This window comes from Oryzias latipes, chromosome 12 (assembly GCF_002234675.1).
Source record: "Oryzias latipes chromosome 12, ASM223467v1".
NCBI classification, from domain to species: domain Eukaryota; kingdom Metazoa; phylum Chordata; class Actinopteri; order Beloniformes; family Adrianichthyidae; genus Oryzias; species Oryzias latipes.
The window spans coordinates 21,697,875-21,718,173 of record NC_019870.2 but is presented as its reverse complement, the minus strand read 5'-3'; the positions used below and the strand labels follow the sequence as shown (position 1 = coordinate 21,718,173).

General features: G+C 43.7%; 1 protein-coding gene across 1 annotated transcript in view; it reads right to left on the bottom strand.

Moving 5' to 3' along the window:
• The window catches only part of phf24 (PHD finger protein 24), a 77,471-nt gene that overhangs the window by 15,452 nt on the left and 41,720 nt on the right, over positions 1 to 20,299 (bottom strand). Inside the window, exon 5 of the mRNA XM_020701796.1 lies at positions 15,687 to 15,889. Within this exon, the coding sequence (XP_020557455.1) occupies positions 15,687 to 15,889 (203 nt within the window). The remainder of the gene's footprint in view (positions 1 to 15,686; positions 15,890 to 20,299) is intronic.

The following is a 20,299-nucleotide window of genomic DNA, read 5'->3' as shown; positions in this document are numbered from 1 at the left end:
AATAAATGTGTAAATATGTGGGAATTGCATCAGTCTTTATTTTGATCTGGACACCACTGGAAACACAAATTCATATGATGGTTTCTCAGATCGCAGCAGCATTTCCGCCTTCAGCGATCATCGGGAGCTTCGCGCTCCGCTGTGCGAAGGCAGCTGGCGGTCCGAAGAACAAAAGCTTGTCCGCGGTGCGTCAGGAGGAGGACCGCAGAAGAAGGACATGCTGTTATGTAGTCCTGAGAAGCTGTGTAAAGTCATCAGACGTTCACAACCATCACAAAACCCTCTTCTCTGCCGCTAACACAGTCTGCTCCTGGTGCGTGTGTGTGTCAGCGGCCGTACACACAGAGAAAGCAGTGACGTCATCGCCCCGCCTCCCCTCTGCTAATGCTTTTTCGAAATGAATATTGCTACAAGTTTCCCAGGGTGGATGTTAAAATGCAAATGCAATCCCCTCTTTGCATTTTCGTTTTAATTATGACACAGAATAAGCGGTTTTAAGTATAAAATGATAAAGCATTTTGAAATATTGCTTTTTCATTTGAATTTTGAGTCATTTGATGCACTTACATTTTGAAAATTAAAAAGCATTTCTGTTAATCCATTTTAATTGTCAAATTAGACATTTCTAAATGAATTTTGCTACATATTTACCGTGGACCTTTTTTAAAATGAAATGTCAAATACCATTTTCTTTATCATTTTAATTAAGTGACAGAAAAAGCTGGGTTGAAGTATAAAATGATAAAGCACTTTGGTGGATTGCTTTTTCTTTTAAATTTTGAGTCAAAAAATTCAGCTTCATTTTGAAAATTAAAAAGCATTTCTATTAATCTATTTTAAACATCAAATTAAACATTTCTAAATCAATTATGCTACACATTTACCAGAGAACGTCTTGAAAATGAAATGTCAAATACCATTTTAATTTTAATTTTAATTAAGTGACAGAATAAGCTGTGTTGAGGAAGGAAAAGAAAAAGCATTTTGGTGGATTGCTTTTTCATTTTATTTTTGAGTCAAAAAATGCAGCTTCATTTTGAAAATGAAAAAGCATTTCTGGTTTTGACTTTGCTTTTTATTAATGCTACAGAATCGCTTCCATAGTCCAGAACGTGTGTACACAGTCTTTAAAGCAGCTTCTGGAGAACTTGCAGCCGTGATGACCTGAGGTTGAAGCTCAGTCTCTGAGGCAGGAGCAGTGGCTGAAGGAACGGGCTCCACCTCAGACGGCTCAGCTGAAGTAGGAAGAGCAGCAGTAACAACCTGCTGTGGGGTGTTGCTTCGAAGATGACGACGGTTACGGCGAAACATCACACCCTGTGGAGTTTCCAAGAGGTATGATCTGGGAGTTATACACTCCTTCGAGACGACTGCTGGAGTTGACCAGTTCTTTTCCTGATCCAGCTTGGTAATGTGCTAATGTGGTAATGTGGATGTGCTCCTCTCTGGCCGCTCCGAAGTCACAGTGCTCTGATAAAACTCTCTGCTTTCTCCCCTGTCCGGTTCACGCGCTGGTGAAAACACGCTCTTTCGTGGATCACATTCCGCCGCGGGAAAAAATAGTTGTCGAACTTTGCTAGGACGACCTCGATTTTGTCTCTGTCGCCCTCCTCGTTAAATGTAAACAACTTAAAAATATTCTCCGCTTCAGCGCCCATTGCATAGATGAGGCAGCTCACCTGCACTGTCCCCAGCGCTGTCTCCAGTCCGGCAATTCAGTCGGCTTATCAAAGGGAAAGTTGGCGGGCGGATTAAATTTAGCCATTTCGCTCAGTTCTTTGTCTTCTTACTCCGTATTCGACGTTGGTTCTGTCCAGGTCACTTCTGACACCATGTGGAATGACGAGTGGCAATAGTTTGGTGGTTAGCAGCAGACACTTTTATTAACACTCTCCAGACACGCACATCAAACTCGACTGCCCTAGATCGCACTGTCGTAAATCGCACTGTCACACAGTGTCGTGAACAAACAATTCTGAGCTGCATCATTTATTACATGACAATTACCATTTAAGGTATTAAGGACTCTGTCATGACAGCCATGCATGGCCAACCTCTGGGACTATATTTGTTGGGTCCATTTTACGGGTCATGGTATTTTCATGGTGGAGACCCAGATATCCCTGTACAAGTTTTAGTCAACTTTTATTAAATTCTGATTGACTTTGGTCACTTTCTTCCTCATCACCGAACACGCAGAGGTTAGCAGATGTACCGTATTGTCACGACTATAAGGTGCACTGAAAAGTCTTCCATTTTCTCCAGACAGTCTTTTTGAGGCTTTGCGCCTCATGTGTAATTGTGGGGCACAGAAGAAGGATGTGAACGAATCAGGGAAAGAAATATGAACCAGCTAAAGCGTGACTTCTGTTTAGCTTTTCGGAATATCTTTTCAGTGCCCCACATACCTCATAACCCTTATCACACTCAGTAAGGAGTCATCGGTGGGAAAGTTCATCCTCTCGCGTTTATAGCATTATAGCCCATATGCTTTGAACATGTACACAGCATAACAACATGATACTTGCTTCTCTTCACAGCTCCCTAACTCATGGTGTGGGAATCAACACTTCCCATGAGTCTTAATGGCCATAGGTGGGGCTAAGGTCCCGGTCCCCACAACATTCTTTACAAAATGGCTACACCTGGGGGGTATTCCAGAAAGAAGGTTATGCGAGTTACCACGGTAAGTTTGAGGCTAAGGAAACGGATAACCTCAGCTTTCGGTTCCAAAAAAAAAGGTACGTTTTAGGGTCTGTCAAGTTGCCATAGCAACTCATGCTCTGAACATAACCTGGTCTGGAGCAGGTTTAGTTGAAGGTTAGTTTGTTTTCAGGGAGGTGAAGCAGCATGGCGTGTCCATTTGAAGATGATTTAGTGGATGAAGAAGCTCAGATATTTCTTTTTCCACCGTGAGAGGGTGATAAGACCACGTATGGATGTTGGAAAGATAAACTTTTTTACTTTGATCTAACTTAATTATTTGCTTCAGTAAAGATAAATCAATTTTTAGTTAAGTTAGCTTAAAAATAACACGTAGTTATCAGACAGTTATTTTACTTTCATTTAAATTAATTAAATTAAGTAGATGTAAGTTTGGTGCTTCTGTTAGATCGGCACAGCAAGGGATTGTGGGATATCATTCCCTTTGCCTGTCTGGACGGATTTGGGTTTAAGTGTGGGTTTTTGTCCAAATGTGTTTAGTTGTTTAGCTGTTTTACTGTGCATTGCCGAGTTATTTTGTCCTACTATGTTTAATTCTTTCTGCACCATGAGTGAGAGGGAGGGACCGGATGATGAGTTTATTTACCACTCCTACTGGCCAGCAAAGTAATGTTAAAGTTTGAGAAATGATAAATGATATTATGTTTCATGTTCTGAATCCATTTTATCTCATTCATTTTATTGTTATAAAAATCAGAATATCTGCAGGGTCAAGCTTAGACATATGAGAGTTAAAGAAGTACAACTAATTAAGATGGAAAAACATTTCATTAGCCGCGGTTACATGGGCAGAATATCTTGATCGGATAAATGGTCGGGTTAAAATTCACCCGTGCACATGGGATCAGAAAACCTTTTTCCGATTAGAACAAACGTTCCCATGGCTCACACTTTCGGAATAAATCATTTGGGCATGCGCAGTAGAGTTGAAAACTCCCGGATGAGGAAATAGGTCCCGTTCTAAACAATCAGCTGCCACAGACATTTATTTTATGCAGCAACTCGGTAATATTCGAGACAATCTTCCAAACGTGCTTTTATTAATGTCATGAATAGTATGAAGCGCCTGTCCGCTCATCGTTTTATTTAATCCGTGTGATCAGTGCTGGAAGAAGGGTTAGGACAGGCTATAAACACAGGCTAACAACATTAGCCTGATGGACACAAAATCCTGAACCATGAAACCCTGCAATCTGCATCTTGGCTGCACGTAAATGTCTGGGAATAACATCAGTCTTTACACAACTGGAAACACAAATCCACGTGATTGTTTGAACAGTTTTCTAAGGACTGAGCGACATTTATTTCTGCTTCCCCAAACTCGCTGCCTGAGCTGGCGGCTCTCCTGAGTCCTGCAGCCGCTAACCCAGAGCGGCGGGACGGCTCGCAGTCTGAATTCTCCCACACATAACAAAGCAAAAAAAAAAAACGCACACTGAACAAGCATCCTCCTCCCCTCAGATACGGAGTTATTAATCCAGCTCCTCTGCTCACTCGGGTGCCAGTGGACCGAGTGAGCGTCGGGGGACACGAAGCGCTCCTCCTTCGCATCTCCCTCGCGAGGGGTGAAAGAGAGGGGAGAGGCAGCGGGGCGAGAGCGGAGCGGCGCTTTTCATGGGGCGTCCGCAGAGCAGCTGGTCAGTCCTGTATGCGCTCCAAAGCTTTCTCTCAGCGAAACACCGTCTATGCATGACGTAACCCAGAGCAGTAGTGACACATGATCGGAATGACCGTTTACATGCTTCACGGTCGGATAAACGATCGGTATAACCCACCTATCTCGATCGGAAAGAAATTCAGATCCGAATGAGTCTGACCGGGGCAGAGTATTCCGAACGGCGCGTTTACATGACGCATTTTTCTTTCTGATCGGGAGTTCTTTCCGATTACTTTTGCCCATGTAAACGCGGCTATTGAAATGGAGTAAAGTGACATTTATTTAGATAAATATGTAAATTTGAGATGTAAAAAAATATCGAGTTGGATATAGGGATGGGTATCGTTAAGGTTTTAACGATACTACTACTCTTATCGATACTGCTTATCGATCCGGTACTCTTATCGGTACTCTTATCGATACTTTTTGAGGACGAAAAAAAATAAAAATAAATAACAAATTAAGAACATAAAGTGTTTTATTTCCTCACTATGCGACAACATTGTTTTTTTTAACAAAACATTTTATTTATATATGAGAATGTTCCAGACAGGATATTTATTTAATTATTTAATCTAATTGTTTTTATTATTTATGAGTGTGATGTTTCATTTGATCTTTTGTCCATTTTCCACAACCTTGAATAGACTTTTCTGTCTGTCAAACACCAGAGTTAAGTTAAGTTAAGTTAAATGATGGAAACAAATTCACTTTGATGCAGACTCCATTTATTTTTCTTTAAATCCAGTAAATGATATTAATTTTACGGATGACAACTATCATTAGTTATTAATTATTATTAAGTATTAGGAAGCAGCTGATAGTTTGTCGCGGGTCTGGAATCATAAGCGGTGAGTCTAAGCCCCGCCTCTCTACCTGTTTGTTGTATGCTCCGCTGCCCCAGCCTGTTCTACACAAACAGCGCAACATACAGTCATCGTAGTAGCAAGGTGACAGCATGGTAGGTAAACGTAATAAATTTTACGCAGAAACGTTAGTTCTTAGTCTAGGGCGCTCACGTGTACCCTACGAGATCGCCACTGACTGTGTGTGCGCTGCCTTGTCTTGTGTGTGTGCGCGCGCGGCGCGTGCTGTCTGAACAACAGCCCCGCCCCCCGTGCACACAAATGGACAGACAGAGCTCTCCGCTTCAACGAGAATACCGAAATTGATATCATCATTAATTAACGGAAAAATGACTGACTTGGTGAGTTAAATATGGCAGATAACGCTTTTTTTTTGTGGGACACACAAAAAAAAAAAAAAAAAAGTAACGTCTCCAGTACAGATAGCAGAACCGTTCAGGTCAGTTCTTAACGATACTGCGGTCTTGAAGAATGCGGCCCCGGGGCTGGTTCAATACCGGGGCACGGTACCCATCCCTAGTTGGATAAACATAAGAAATTAGGTTGAATAAATTTTGTCACGGTGCCCCCGGCTGGGCCCTCGTCATCTCATCCACCTGTTGACAACGGCTGTGCCTTATCAGCGTCATCAGGATCCAGGCTCTTAAGGAGGACCAGGACCTGTACTCGACGCTAGTTCGTTGTACTCCTCGGTGCTTCACTGGCCGCCCATGCACAATCTCGTTCTAGTCTCATTGCCTTGTCTAATCCCCTGTCTGTCTGCCTCTCAGGACTCTCGCTGTCATCTGGACCTACGGTCGCACTCACCTCTCGCTGCCTCTCGTCTTGGCTTCTCGCTGGAAGATCCTCGGACCACGGTGTTCGCCCACAAGATCCTCCAACCAGCTCCTGTGGATTTCTCCCCTATTAATTCTGCCTCCAGAATTAAAGAATCTTTTGAACTTACCATTCTGTCTGCCGAGTATCCTTCCGGGTTCCAGCATCTGGGTCTGCTAAAGCCTGCTAGCCATGACAAAACGAACTAGCCTGAACTCCGACCCAGCTGACCCGGAAGGACTCCGCCTGGCCATATCCCAGCAAGGTATGTTGCTCTCCCGCCAAGCCGATGCTCTCTCGCAAATGTCCGCTACCCAACAGGAGTTATTTCGTCGGTTGGACAACCTTACGCAAGCCCTCGCCGGAGTTACTAGCCAAACAGCTAGCACAGCCACCGCGGCCTCCCCGGTTTCCGGTGATCTCACTACCGTCATGTCCGCGTCTCTGGATGAAAACATCCGGTCACAACCCGAGCCGTTTCATGGCGACGTGGAGGCCTGCGGCGGATTTCTGCTACAATGTCGTCTGATTTTCCAACAGTCACCCAGGTACTATCAGTCTGATCAACGGAAAATTTCCCTAATTGTCAATTCACTCCGCAGCAAGGCACTGCAGTGGGCCCAAGCTTTTCTGGCTGCTAACCCTGTCTCGCATCTCCCCTTTGAACGGTTCATCTGAGAATTTCGGCTCGTATTCGATCAGCCACGAAAGCAGGAAGAAGCCACCCGGCGGTTATTAAGCCTCAAGCAGCGTAACCGACCGGTGAGTGATCACATCATTGACTTCCGCATCTTAGCGGTCGAGGCTGGCTGGCCCGATATCGCGCTCAAGGGGGTGTTCTATCAATCATTGAACGATAAGATTAAGGACCATCTATGTACTCAACCGGAGGCCGACAATTTCGAGGAGCTGGTTACCGCCGCCCTCCGCTCCGACATACGGATTCGGGAACGTCAAGCGGAACGGAGTTGTGTTAACCGGCGTCCACCTTCAGAAACCTTTCTTCACTCTCCTCAATACCACCCACAGCCATCTGTCGGCACAGAACATTCCAACCTGCCGTCTGAAGAACCTATGCAGATTGGACATTCAAAGCTCTCTTCTGAGGAGAGGCTCAAGCGCCGTAATGAAGGGTTGTGTTTCTATTGTGGGGACTCTGGTCATGTTGTTTCTCAGTGCAAGAGCCGTTTAAACTCCAGAACCCCTCGCTAAGAGACAGGTCGCGAGGGGACCCGTCTGAAAGTAAGCCTTTCTTGTTCATGCCTGTCAAGTTTCCCAGCATTAATCAAGTTCATGAATGTTTTGCCCTCATAGACTCTGGAGCTGAACACAGCCTCATCGACTCTGGTCTGGTTCGCCAACTCGGGTTACCTGTCGAACCTCTCGCCGCTCCTGTAAAAGCCGCCGGGTTAGGTGGGAAGTTGTTGTCAAAAATCACTTCTCGCACCGAACCCATACAGCTAATCACGTCCGGTAATCATCGTGAGTACCATCAATTCTTTATTACCGACTCTCCTCAAACTCCCGTTATCTTGGGTTATTCCTGGCTACAATTACATAACCCACAAATTAACTGGTCTACCTCTCGGATCACCAATTGGAGTACTTATTGTATGGCGAATTGTTTACACTCTGCCCTTCCCACTACCGTTTCGGTTAAACTTCCCGAAAATGAAAACATTGATCTCGCTAAGGTGCCGTCATGCTACCACGATCTAAGATCCGTATTTAGTAAATCCAAGGCGTGTGCTTTACCGCCGCACAGACCCTACGACTGTGCTATAGAACTTCTCAACGGTGCCTCCCTCCCCAAGGGGAAGTTATACAATCTATCCGGTCCAGAAAAAGTCTCCATGGAGAATTACATTCAGGAAGCCCTTTCTCTGGGGCACATCCGACCTTCTTCCTCCCCTGCAGGGGCCGGGTTCTTCTTTGTTGAAAAGAAGGACGGGTCCCTCAGACCTTGCATTGATTATCGTGAGCTCAACCAAATAACTGTGAAGGACAAATACTCGCTTCCTCTCCTCAATTCTGTCTTCGATTCTGTCCAGGGGGCTACCATCTTTTCTAAATTAGATCTCCGGAACGCCTACCATCTGGTTAGGGTCCGGGAGGGGGACGAATGGAAGACTGCTTTCAAAACCCCCTTGGACATTTCGAATACCTAGTCATGCCTTTCGGCCTCACCAACGCCCCCGCCATTTTCCAACGTCTGGTTAATGACGTGCTCCGTGATTATCTCAACCGTTTTGTATTCATCTATCTAGACGATATTCTGGTCTATTCTAACAGCCCCACCGAACATCGTCACCACGTCAGGTTGGTTCTCGAACGGCTTTTAGAGAACCAACTGTTTGTAAAAGCCGAAAAATGCGAATTTCATGCTGACTCCGTCTCGTTCTTAGGGTACATCCTCGAGGCTGGCAAAATCAAACCTGATCCGGCCAAAATTCAAGCCGTCTCCGAGTGGAGTATCCCAGCAACTCGAAAAAAACTGCAGCAGTTTCTGGGGTTTTCGAACTTCTATCGGCGTTTCATCCGCAACTACAGCCAGATCGCCGCCCCTCTCACTCGTCTCACTTCTGTCAAGGTACCTTACGTTTGGAACTCTGCTGCTGACTCTGCCTTCACTCGTCTCAAGGAACTTTTCACCTCGGCGCCCATTCTCATCCATCCTGACATCCACAAGCAGTTTACTGTGGAGGTTGACGCCTCGGACTCCGGTGTAGGGGCCGTGTTGTCCCAGCGTGATCCTACATCAGGCAAACTCAAGCCATGTGCCTTCTTTTCTAAAAAGCTGAACCCTGCAGAGCGGAACTACGACGTCGGCAACCGAGAACTATTGGCCATCAAGCTGGCTCTCGAAGAGTGGAGACACTGGTTGGAGGGGGCAGAACAACCGTTTGTAGTATGGACCGACCATAAAAATCTGGCTTACCTACGTTCCGCAAAGAGACTAAACTCCAGACAAGCACGCTGGTGTCTTTTCTTTGATAGATTCAAGTTCACCATCACTTACCGCCCGGGCAGTAAGAACGGCAAACCCGACGCCCTGTCTCGTAAGTTTTGCACCTCAGACGACAACACCACTCTCCCAATCATTCCGGACTCCTTTTTTGTGGGCAACCTCACCTGGGACGTAGAAACCCAGCTCCTACAGGTCCAAGGTGAGAAACCCGACTCAGTTACCTGTCCCCCTGGCACTCTGTTTGTTCCGGATAGGCTCAGGTCCGATGTCATCACCTGGGGTCACAGCTCCAAGGTCGCCTGCCATGGGGGTGTGCGCCGGACCCTCGCACTCCTCAGACGACGGTTTTTCTGGCCTTCCATGGACACGGATGTGCGGTAGTACATCGCCGCCTGCTCCACCTGCGCTAGAGCCAAGACCTCCAACTCGCCTCCTGCCGGCCATCTCCTGCCTCTGCCTGCGCCTCACCGACCCTGGTCCCACATTGCCATGGACTTCGTCACAGGCCTGCCACCCTCGCATGGGTTTACTGTCATACTTACCGTTGTTGACCGTTTTTCCAAAGCTGCTCAGTTCATTCCGTTGCACCAACTCCCTTCAGCTACTGAAACTGCCAACCTCTTAGTCAATCATGTTTTCCGTCATCACGGCATCCCTGCTGATATTGTGTCTGACCGCTATCCACAGTTCACTTCACAGGTTTGGACGGCTTTCTGCTCCGCCCTCGGAGCGTCTGTCAGTCTCACCTCTGGGTACCACCCGCAATCTAATGGCCAGGCAGAGCGGGCTAATCAGGAGTTGGAGGCAACCCTCCGTTGTCTGGCGGCGCAAAATCCGGAGGACTGGTCAGATTACCTCGTCTGGGTGGAGTATGCGCATAACAACCACCCGGCCTCGGCTACGGGCATGTCCCCATTTGAGGCCTCATTGGGGTATTCTCCACCTCTGTTCCCCTCACAGGAGCTCGATCTGGCGGTACCTTCTGTCCAACTCCACCTGCAGCGCTGTCAGGACGTTTGGCGCCAGGCCAGGGCTGCCCTCCTCCGGACTGCAGAAGGTAACCGCCAGATTGCTAACCGACACCGTGTTGCCAGTCCCACCTATGTGCCAGGTCAGCAAGTGTGGCTGTCATCCAAGAACATTCCGCTCCAGGCCACGTCTCGGAAACTGGCACCACGCTTCATTGGTCCGTTCCCCGTGGAACGCGTCATCAACCCCACCTGTGTCCGTCTGAAACTCCCTGCCGCACTCAAGATCCACCCATCGTTCCATGTCTCTCAACTCAAGCCTGTCCGCCAGAGCCCCCTTTGCCCGCCGTCCGCTTCCCCACCACCCGCCCGGCTCATCGACGGCGCCCCGGCTTACACCGCCAGCCGGGTTTTGGACATTCGGCGCCGGGGTCGTGGGTACCAATACCTGGTGGACTGGGAGGGCTACGGCCCGGAGGAGCGGTCGTGGATTCCCCGCTCGTTCATCTTGGACCCCTCCCTCATCGAGGATTTCCTCCGGGCCAATCCCGATCGCCGCCCTGTTCCGCCTGGAGGCGGTCGTTTGAGGGGGGGTACTGTCACGGTACCCCCGGCTGGGCCCTCGTCATCTCATCCACCTGTTGACAACGGCTGTGCCTTATCAGCGTCATCAGGATCCAGGCTCTTAAGGAGGACCAGGACCTGTACTCGACGCTAGTTCGTTGTACTCCTCGGTGCTTCACTGGCCGCCCATGCACAATCTCGTTCTAGTCTCATTGCCTTGTCTAATCCCCTGTCTGTCTGCCTCTCAGGACTCTCGCTGTCATCTGGACCTACGGTCGCACTCACCTCTCGCTGCCTCTCGTCTTGGCTTCTCGCTGGAAGATCCTCGGACCACGGTGTTCGCCCACAAGATCCTCCAACCAGCTCCTGTGGATTTCTCCCCTATTAATTCTGCCTCCAGAATTAAAGAATCTTTTGAACTTACCATTCTGTCTGCCGAGTATCCTTCCGGGTTCCAGCATCTGGGTCTGCTAAAGCCTGCTAGCCATGACAAATTTAACTCAATTACTTGTTACAGATTGTATTAATTCATTTAAGTTGGATAATTTATATATATATGCATCACAATGAAAATAGAAATGAGATAGAAACTCGTGCGTTTACTTTGTTTGTTCTTTTTCTCCAAGCAGAAACTCTTTTTTTTGCTGATGCAGCCGTATTACTTTTTTGATGGACGTATAATCTTCATGCGCAGTCAAGAAAATATTAGACTCCGTCTCACTGAAGTATAGCACTCTCTTTTTTTCTCCATGCCATTCCATGGTGACTCCGGAAATCGGCGATCCATTGAGAATGTCTTTATCGTCTTTGCCATGCAGCCCTCAAAGTCTCAGCGGGACGAAGACGGGAGAGGATCCACTATTTATTGGTTTTTCTTATTAATGTATCAGTATAATTTCTCCTGACTTTATGTCTTTGAAAATCACAGTTATTTGGTCATTTTTCATTTCATAAAATTTTGTTATTTATTTTAATAAAAAGGATCATCATATAATGTTCAATCCAAATTTTTTCATCCAGATTCCATGTTATTTCTTTCTCACTCCCCGCATCTGCTCCTGGTCCGACCCTTCTATCCAATTTTAGAACCCTACGTGGCCCGCCAGTCTAAATAGTTGCCCACCCCTGGGGGTATTCCAGAAAGCATGTTTAAACTACCCTGACTTTAACCCTGAACTTTGGCTGAAATCCGCTTGCTTACTCTGGGTATGTTGGTTCCGAAAGATGGGAAATGAGTTAGCGTCATTACGCTCGACTTGGTAACCCTGGGTTAACCGTTGTGCTATCTAAGATGACCCCACCCTTGCATTGACGTGTTATTCCTACCATGACAAAGGTGGATAAAGGTGAAAAGATTTCATGTAATCCATGGACACCAGTGAAGATCACAAATCATTGAAGAAAAAAGGTTCAGAGCACTGTCTAGTGGGTCTAGAAGACCCAACTACCAACGTTAGAGTGCCTAGGATAGCACAAGCGTTACTTCATCAGCGGTGAGCATTATGATCTGGTGCACCCAAAGTCCGAAGTAAACCCAAAATCCATTCAAAGGATGGGACTTTATAAGTATCTTGTGTTGGTCAAACAAAACAGTATCCTAGAAGAACTTGAATTACTTTTTTTCCGTTTCATGCTGTAAATATGTCCCCTAGGAGATAACGTTTTTGTTGGGAAAGGATTTATTTATTCATTTGGATTGTCAATCGCAAACTTTAGATACATAAAAATGTCCTTCCCCCTGGCCTGTGAATCTATGAGTAACTTCTGAGGTTTATTTAGATATTATATTGTGAAGAAAACATCATCAGTGCTGCGATAATAAAAGTTTTAATTTCTTTAAAAAAAAAATTGTAGATAGAAGACAATGAAAAGAAGATTTGAGAGCAGGGCTAGAAAAAAAATGACCGTCACAACCCTGCAGTTACATCCATTTTTAAGTAGCTTTAACCTTCCAAAAATGGTGTTTTAAGGAAACTTAGTTTATCTATTTTTTTGTTTTTTCTCTATTTGCATTTCTAACTTTCTTAGAATTTATAAAAGCATAATAAGATGTAAATTTTGACAACATCACTATGCCATGCTGCTGTAGAATACACAAGTATTGCTAACTTAACCCTTTAATACCAGAACTTTATTTCCAGTGTTTACATTTTTCAACTACCGTAACTCTTTAACCGTTTACACAATGAACATGGTTCCAGAGGAATCTGAAGCAGAGAAAAGCAGCCTTGCACTGATATGCTACACCTTACAGTTGTGAAGTGGTTTCACAATTAACTTAATTCCAGCTGATGAACTGTGCTCTGTTGGATCACTCAGCTCATGTTAATGATGTCATTATTTACTAACTATTGTAGATATTTTTATTAAGTGTCTTTTCTGTCTATTTGTTGGTGTCAGTATTTGATATAAAGACAGCAGGTAATGCAGAAAAAAGCTGCGCTCTTTGAGATCATAAATAAACAATTGTTCATTTGTTTATGAATGGATTGAGGTTTTTTGGAGGATTTTTACTGTTAGTGTTGCACAAAATTAGAAAAATACCAAATATTCCCACTGATTATTTATATGATTTAATTTTTAATATTTTCTAAGACTTAAAAATGATATTCACAATAACAGGTTTTTAAAAAAAATCAAATCCATCTGATGCGTTTCACAAAGACAACCCATAGGACGTCACATACCAAGCAGAAATGAACTTATTGCTAAAAATGATGCCAGGACTTCAGCTCTAACAAAATTATACAAGAGCAAAGAAAATGGAATGATTTGATTTTTTATTTCTAATTATTAATATTTCTAGGCTTTGTTTGTTTTGTTCTGCAGCATGTTCATATGTGTATAAATTTTACAGAATTTATATTTATGGAGGGCAAAATATTATATGTCATTTAAGCCTTAACCTGATTTATTCTGGAGTAATATTCGTGTTTGTATTCATATTTATGTTCAAGAAGTTAAGTTTTAAAGGTTTAAAAGTTTTAAAGTTTAGCTTTAGTGTGTTCAGTAAATGTTGCTCTACTTCGCCCCGCAACATAAAGTGTGTGTTTAATTTAGGCCCCCTGTGCGACTGAGTTTGACCCCTGTAATACGAGTTTATAAAATTCATAATTTTATTGTGTAAAATAACCAAATAAATATAGGGAACACAAAAGGATGTTGTCAAATTGTTATGTGTGCCGGGGGGGGGGGGTTTACTCGCCCGGGGAGTAAGTTAGTGTAGAACCGCCACTGCCCAACAGAGAAGAATGAGGAGAGAAGTTCAGATGATAATAATGATGATGACAGACAGAAAGAGAGACGACCAGCTAATGATGAAGAGGGAGAAGAACAGAGAGGTATAGAGATGAGGGCTGGGGCAAGGCATTAATCAGAAGATTCTTCTGAATGGCCTTCACCACACAAATTTGGTGAATCAATAAGGCAATACACGGTTGAAAATGGCTCACAAAAATGTTCTGCTGGGTCATATCCAATCAGATAAGAAGTGATGAGATTTATACATTTAAACAATAAAAGTGATGTGTGGATGTTTAGATAGCCTTTGGAGGGGTGGATAGGACGTTTTATAATGTGCATTTATGACTGTGTGTGTGTGTGTGGGGGGGGGGGCGTTTTTTAATGTGGCCGCATACCTCCCTAAAATTAGGTAGTTGCGCACCTGCTTATGCTGCTTCCAGACAGACATATTTTCACATTGGAGCATTTAACCAATCACATTTCAGCTGTCCTCTGTTGCCAGGCAGGTAAGGGTATTCACCATGAGTTGTAAAGGCCTCCTAATGCAAAACCAATGTCGGACATTCATTTCTTTAACCAATCAGATTTTGAGTTGGCGTCAGCAGGGCCTTCTAGCAGGCTAAGACAACATCACGGTATCCAGACATTCTCATTGGACAGAAGTTTCAGGAAGTCACATGCAGCCATGATTGTAATGTCCTCCATGGATGATTTTGCAGGAAAATCTTCCACTGATCTCCTTGACCTCCTTCATCAGAAAAATCTGATTCAGAGCTTGAAACAGCTGTGCAGAATTGTGTGGTTGGCGTTGACCATCTCCATGTCCACTGCGTCTGATATTTTCAGCTCTAAATCGAATTAAAACCTACGCAGAAACACAACTGGACAGACTCTGCTGTCAGCACTGGCTTTATGGCAATAGAAGAGGACTTCTTGACGGAACTGAAGCGCGATAATCTACATGACAGGGGGAACGAACTGTTTTTGAGGAAGGAAAGGATGGTCTTTAAATAATCAGATTTTTTGATGAGTTAAAAGATAAATATCAAAATAAATAATATTCCAAATTTATGTGGTTATTTTCAATGTTTTTTGCTCCCTGTATTTGCATAACAAGATCTATTTACTGTTTTGTTTATTACATTTATTTAGAGGCATAAAAATGATTAATGAGGAGTTGAGTGATTCAGATATAGCACTACTGAAGGCCCAGGTGTGTAATGCACGGTCCGCCACTGGAGCACGGTATAAGTAGGGTATAATTGTTCATTTGTCTTTGCATGTACTTCAGAATCAGAAGCCATTTTTATCCATGTGTAATGAATAAATAGGATATTTTAAGAAATCAAGAAAGTGTGCAAGACACTGCATTCATTTGAAAATTCTGAGGCTATCTCCAAATTCCCACCATAAGCCCTAACTACTAAATACTATATAGCACCATGTAGTGCCCTGGATTTTAAAATCAATTCGGACACCATGCTCACTACTTTTTTTTTTAAACGGCGAATGTGACCTCATCAGTTTTATGAAGTTAAAATCTAATTGATATTAGCTTTTTGCAACAATCATTTATGTATCCGCTGTCTTACGAAGATAAAAATGGTGATGGTTTATTAAAAAACTATATTTAAATATAAGTTTTTGGCAAAAATTCTTGACGCAATGCATTATGGCCTATATTTGCCAGTCTAGTTAGCATTGATGCACGCTGGTTTTTCAAAGAGATTTATGGGAAATTATTAGGGTACTCGATTTTGGAATTGTAGATTTGGATAGCACTACAAATGGCAAACTCACTATATAGTGCACTACTTAGTGAGTAGGGAAGGAATTCGGACACAGCGGACATTTTTATTCCCAGGATTCAAATACTTTACCTCTGTCCGAAACTTCCTCAGAACAGTCAGAGATTCAAAGTAGAGAAAGTCGGACCACTCGATGTGACCCTTCTTCTCAGGATCCAAAGCAGCAAACTGAGCCAAGACCTCCTCCTCCTGCTCGTCAGACAGGTCCTTCTCAAACTGCTGCTTGGATGCGAAGTGACGGTACTGGAGCAGCTCGTCAGACACCAGGCATGATTCTACAACAGCAAGGAACAAATTTTTCACATCAGATTGAATTAGTCACATTACAGCCTTCCAGATAAAATTAGCTTGTGATTCATTGTCAACAAAGGCGAGACCACCTCCCACCCACCATCACTTAGCCAAGCTGTGCAATAAAACCACAACTTTGAAAACAGAATAGAAATTAATCCCATCATAAAAGCCCTTCTAATATGAAAGAAATTAACTGATACGAAAAATAAAAGTTGAATTTCTTGGAGTTTGGGCCAACATTAGGAGTGGGCCATACTGGGAACTTGGAGTTTGATCCAATACCAAATAATTACAGAGCTAGTAATTATTTAGCTATTGATACCGATACAGATCCTTTTTCTTAAAATTTGTATTCTAGAATAATTTTGGAAATACACAATGTTTTGGTAATTATATGCATAATAAAATACAGGACAGACTTTTGACAAAAAAAATATTAATTAACTAATTACAACAATCTAAACTGACCACATCAAACATAGAACATTTATAGTAATAAAAGCATAATACAATAATAATAAGAAAACAGTAACTTGTGCAAGATAAAGGAAAAGTAAAAAAATGTTAGTATAACAGCATCATTGTTAGGTCAAACTTGAGGAAGCTGATGCTTCAAGTGATTTTATATTAAAAGTAAAAACAGAGAGAGAAAAAGAAACACAAAAAGAAGAAAAAAATCAAATGAAAATCTAAAATAAAAATGCATAAAGGTACATTCTGTTAAATTTGAGAGAAAGTTAATTTTAAAGTAGTTAAAAAATTAAAGAGAGGAAAAGGAAAGTTTAAGTCTGTAGTGGGCGCGGTATTAATCAAGGTCCAGCTGTTCGCACCAGGAGCAATTTTGAATGAAGTGCATGCGTAGCGCCAGATCAAGCAGAGCTCGAGAGCGATCGCCAAACTTGCGATCCATCTTAATAAACTCATCTAAAAATCTAGTTAAAGGCATCGAACCCACGGAGGCAGCCGGTAAGATATGATCATATTACGGGGCGTAGTTATTGTGATCTGCTGTGCGATAAGCGCCGGCTGCGCGCTTCCGCATCAGGTGTCGCGTCAGTGCAAATGTTTGTTTAGTCTACCGTTTATTGTCATTTATTCCATTTATTGTCATTTATTCAAGCACTGCTATTTATGAAATATATGCATTGTTGTATTTTCAATGAATTCCCGAAATTATGAAGTTAACTTATAACCTATCAATTGTGTAAATCTAACTAATTATGGAGTCATGAATTTATCTGTTGATTGATGTTATATATTTATTGTTGTATTTACTGTGGTAAATTGAGAAAATATTATGTCTTGTTTAGGTTTTTCACCACACATTTATAACCAGCATCTTGCCATCACTGTGGAAACCTCAAGAAGTTGAATAAAACAGAAAAAACGGAAAAGTACGTCTGGATAGTGTGTGAAGTCCTGCTCACAAAACTCCGTGGATGCTTTCCCCCTTTCAAGTGGGGTAAAATAACTTGACAATCATAAACGTAAATTTAACAAAAAATAAAGGCAGTAATAAACGTAAATTTAACAAAAAATAAAGGCAGTAATAAACTACCAAATTCACTAGTAAAAAAGGTAAATAAAAGCAACATTGTAAGAAACATAAAAATATAAACAACGCAAAAAAAATTCTGCCATTGGTGCAAATATGTGGCTCCTTAATGAATCCCTCCGCTCTCCGAAGAAGCAGGGAGGGGAGGGGCAAGATGTGACCAGCAGCGAGAGAGGAGGATGTGCTCTGTTTACACAGATGGACAATGTTGCCAGATTGGGCAGTTTCCTGCACATATTTACTTATATTGGGCTACAGTAAACCCTTGTTTTTCGCGGGGGTTACGTTCCAAAAAGAACCAGTGATAGACAAAATCCGTGAAGTAAAAACCTCTATTTTTTTAACAATTATTATACAATTAAATACTCTATTATACATTGAAAAGAACGAACAGGCCATTTTACAGGCTCAAGCATTTGTTTCACAAATCAAAGTGCTTTAGAAACGTTTTTTCAACAAATAACTTCTGTACTGTACTGTCAAATATTCTATGAATCTAGCCACTTCTATGTGGCTAGCTATGTGGCAATATTCTATGAATCTAGCCACAGGGGTTGCAAGCCAGTTGCCTCTGTGCCGGTCCCAAGCCCGGATAAATAGAGAGGGTTGCGTCAGGAAGGGCATCCGGCGTAAAAATTGCCAAAATAACCATGCGAATCATCCACAACACTTTAGACATACCGGATCGGTCGAGGCCCGGGTTAACAACGACCGCCACCGATGCTGTTAACCTACAGGGTGTCGGTGGAAATTTGACTACTGTTGGTCGAAGAAAGAGGGGAGGCAGAAGGGTCCGTGGCCAGAGAGAGAAGGGAAAAGGCAGGAACATAGGTTTGAGAATAGGGACTCTTAACGTTGGCACAATGACAGGGAAAGGCAGGGAGCTGGCAGACATGATGGAGAGAAGGAAGGTAGATGTACTGTGTGTGCAGGAGACAAGGTGGAAGGGCAGCAAGGCACGTAGTATTGGAGGAGGATACAAACTGTTCTATCATGGTGTCGATAGGAAGAGAAACGGGGTAGGTGTGATTCTGAAGGGGGAGTTTGTAAACAGTGTTCTAGAGGTGAAAAGAGTCTCAGACAGGATGATGAGCCTAAAGTTAGAAATTGAAGGGGTGATGGTGAATGTAGTCAGTGGGTATGCGCCACAGGTTGGCTGTGAGTTAGAAGTGAAGGAGAGATTCTGGAGTGAGTTGGATGAGGTCATAGAGAGTATCCCCAGAGGAGAGAGAGTTGTTATTGGAGCAGACTTTAATGGGCATGTTGGTGAGGGCAACAGAGGTGATGAGGAGGTGATGGGCAGGTTTGGTGTGAAGGAAAGGAATCTGGAGGGACAGATGGTGGTGGACTTTGCGAAGAGGATGGAAATGGCGGTAGTCAACACTTACTTCCAGAAGAGAGAGGAACATAGAGTGACATACAGAAGTGGAGGTAGGAGTACTCAGGTGGACTACATCCTATGCAGACGAGGTCATTTGAGAGAGGTTATTGACTGCAAAGTGGTGGTAGGAGAGAGTGTAGCCAGACAGCACCGCATGGTGGTGTGTAAGATGACTCTGGAGGTCAGGAAGAAGAAGAGAGGGAAAACAGAAAAGAAGACCAAGTGGTGGAAGCTACAGAATGAAGAAACTTGTGAGGAATTTAGGCAGAAGTTGAGGCAGGTCCTGGGTGGTCAGGATGAGCTTCCAGATGACTGGGAAACTACAGCAGAAATTATCAGGGAAACAGGTAGGAAGGTGCTAGGTGTGTCATCTGGAAAGAGGAAAGACGGTAAAGACACTTGGTGGTGGAATGAGGAAGTACAGGACTGCGTCCAGAGGAAGAGGTTGGCTAAAAGGAAGTGGGATGTAGAAAGGACTGAGGAAGGTAGACAGGAGTACAAGGAAGCGCAGCGTAGAGTGAAAAGAGAGGTGGCAAAGGCCAAACAGAAAGCTTACGATGAGCTATATGACAGGTTAGACACAAAGGAAGGAGAAAAGGACTTGTACAGGCTAGCCAGACAGAGAGACAGAGATGGGAAGGACGTGCAACAGATAAGGGTGATTAAGGACAGAGATGGAAAGGCGCTAACAACTCAGGAGAGTGTACAGAAAAGATGGAAGGAGTATTTTGAGGAGCTGATGAACGTGGAAAATGACAGGGAAAGAAGGGAGGAAGATGTGGTTGTTGTGGAGCAGGAAGTAGCAGAGATTGGAAAGGATGAGGTTAGGAAGGCTCTGAAAAGGATGAAGAGCGGAAAGGCCGTTGGTCCTGATGACCTACCTGTGGAGGTATGGAAGTGCTTAGGAGAGACAGCAGTGGAATTTCTAACGAGGTTGTTCAATAGGATTCTAGAGAGTGAGAAGATGCCTGAGGAATGGAGGAGAAGCTTTCTGGTCCCGATCTTTAAGAACAAGGGTGACACGCAGAACTGCAGCAACTATAGAGGAATAAAGTTGATGAGCCACACAATGAAGCTGTGGGAAAGAGTAGTGGAAGCCAGGCTTAGGAAGAAGGTGGAGATTTGTGAGCAGCAGTATGGTTTCATGCCCCGTAAGAGCACCACTGATGCCATTTTTGCTTTGAGAATGTTGATGGAAAAGTACAGAGAAGGTCAGAAGGAGCTGCATTGTGTGTTCGTAGATTTAGAGAAGGCGTATGACAGGGTGCCGAGGGAGGAGCTGTGGTACTGTATGAGGTCGTCTGGAGTGGCAGAGAAGTATGTCAGAGTAGTTCAGGACATGTATGAGAGAAGTATGACGGTGGTGAGATGTGCTGTAGGTCAGACAGAGGAGTTCAAGGTGGAGGTGGGACTACACCAAGGATCAGCTTTGAGTCCTTTTTTGTTTGCTATGCT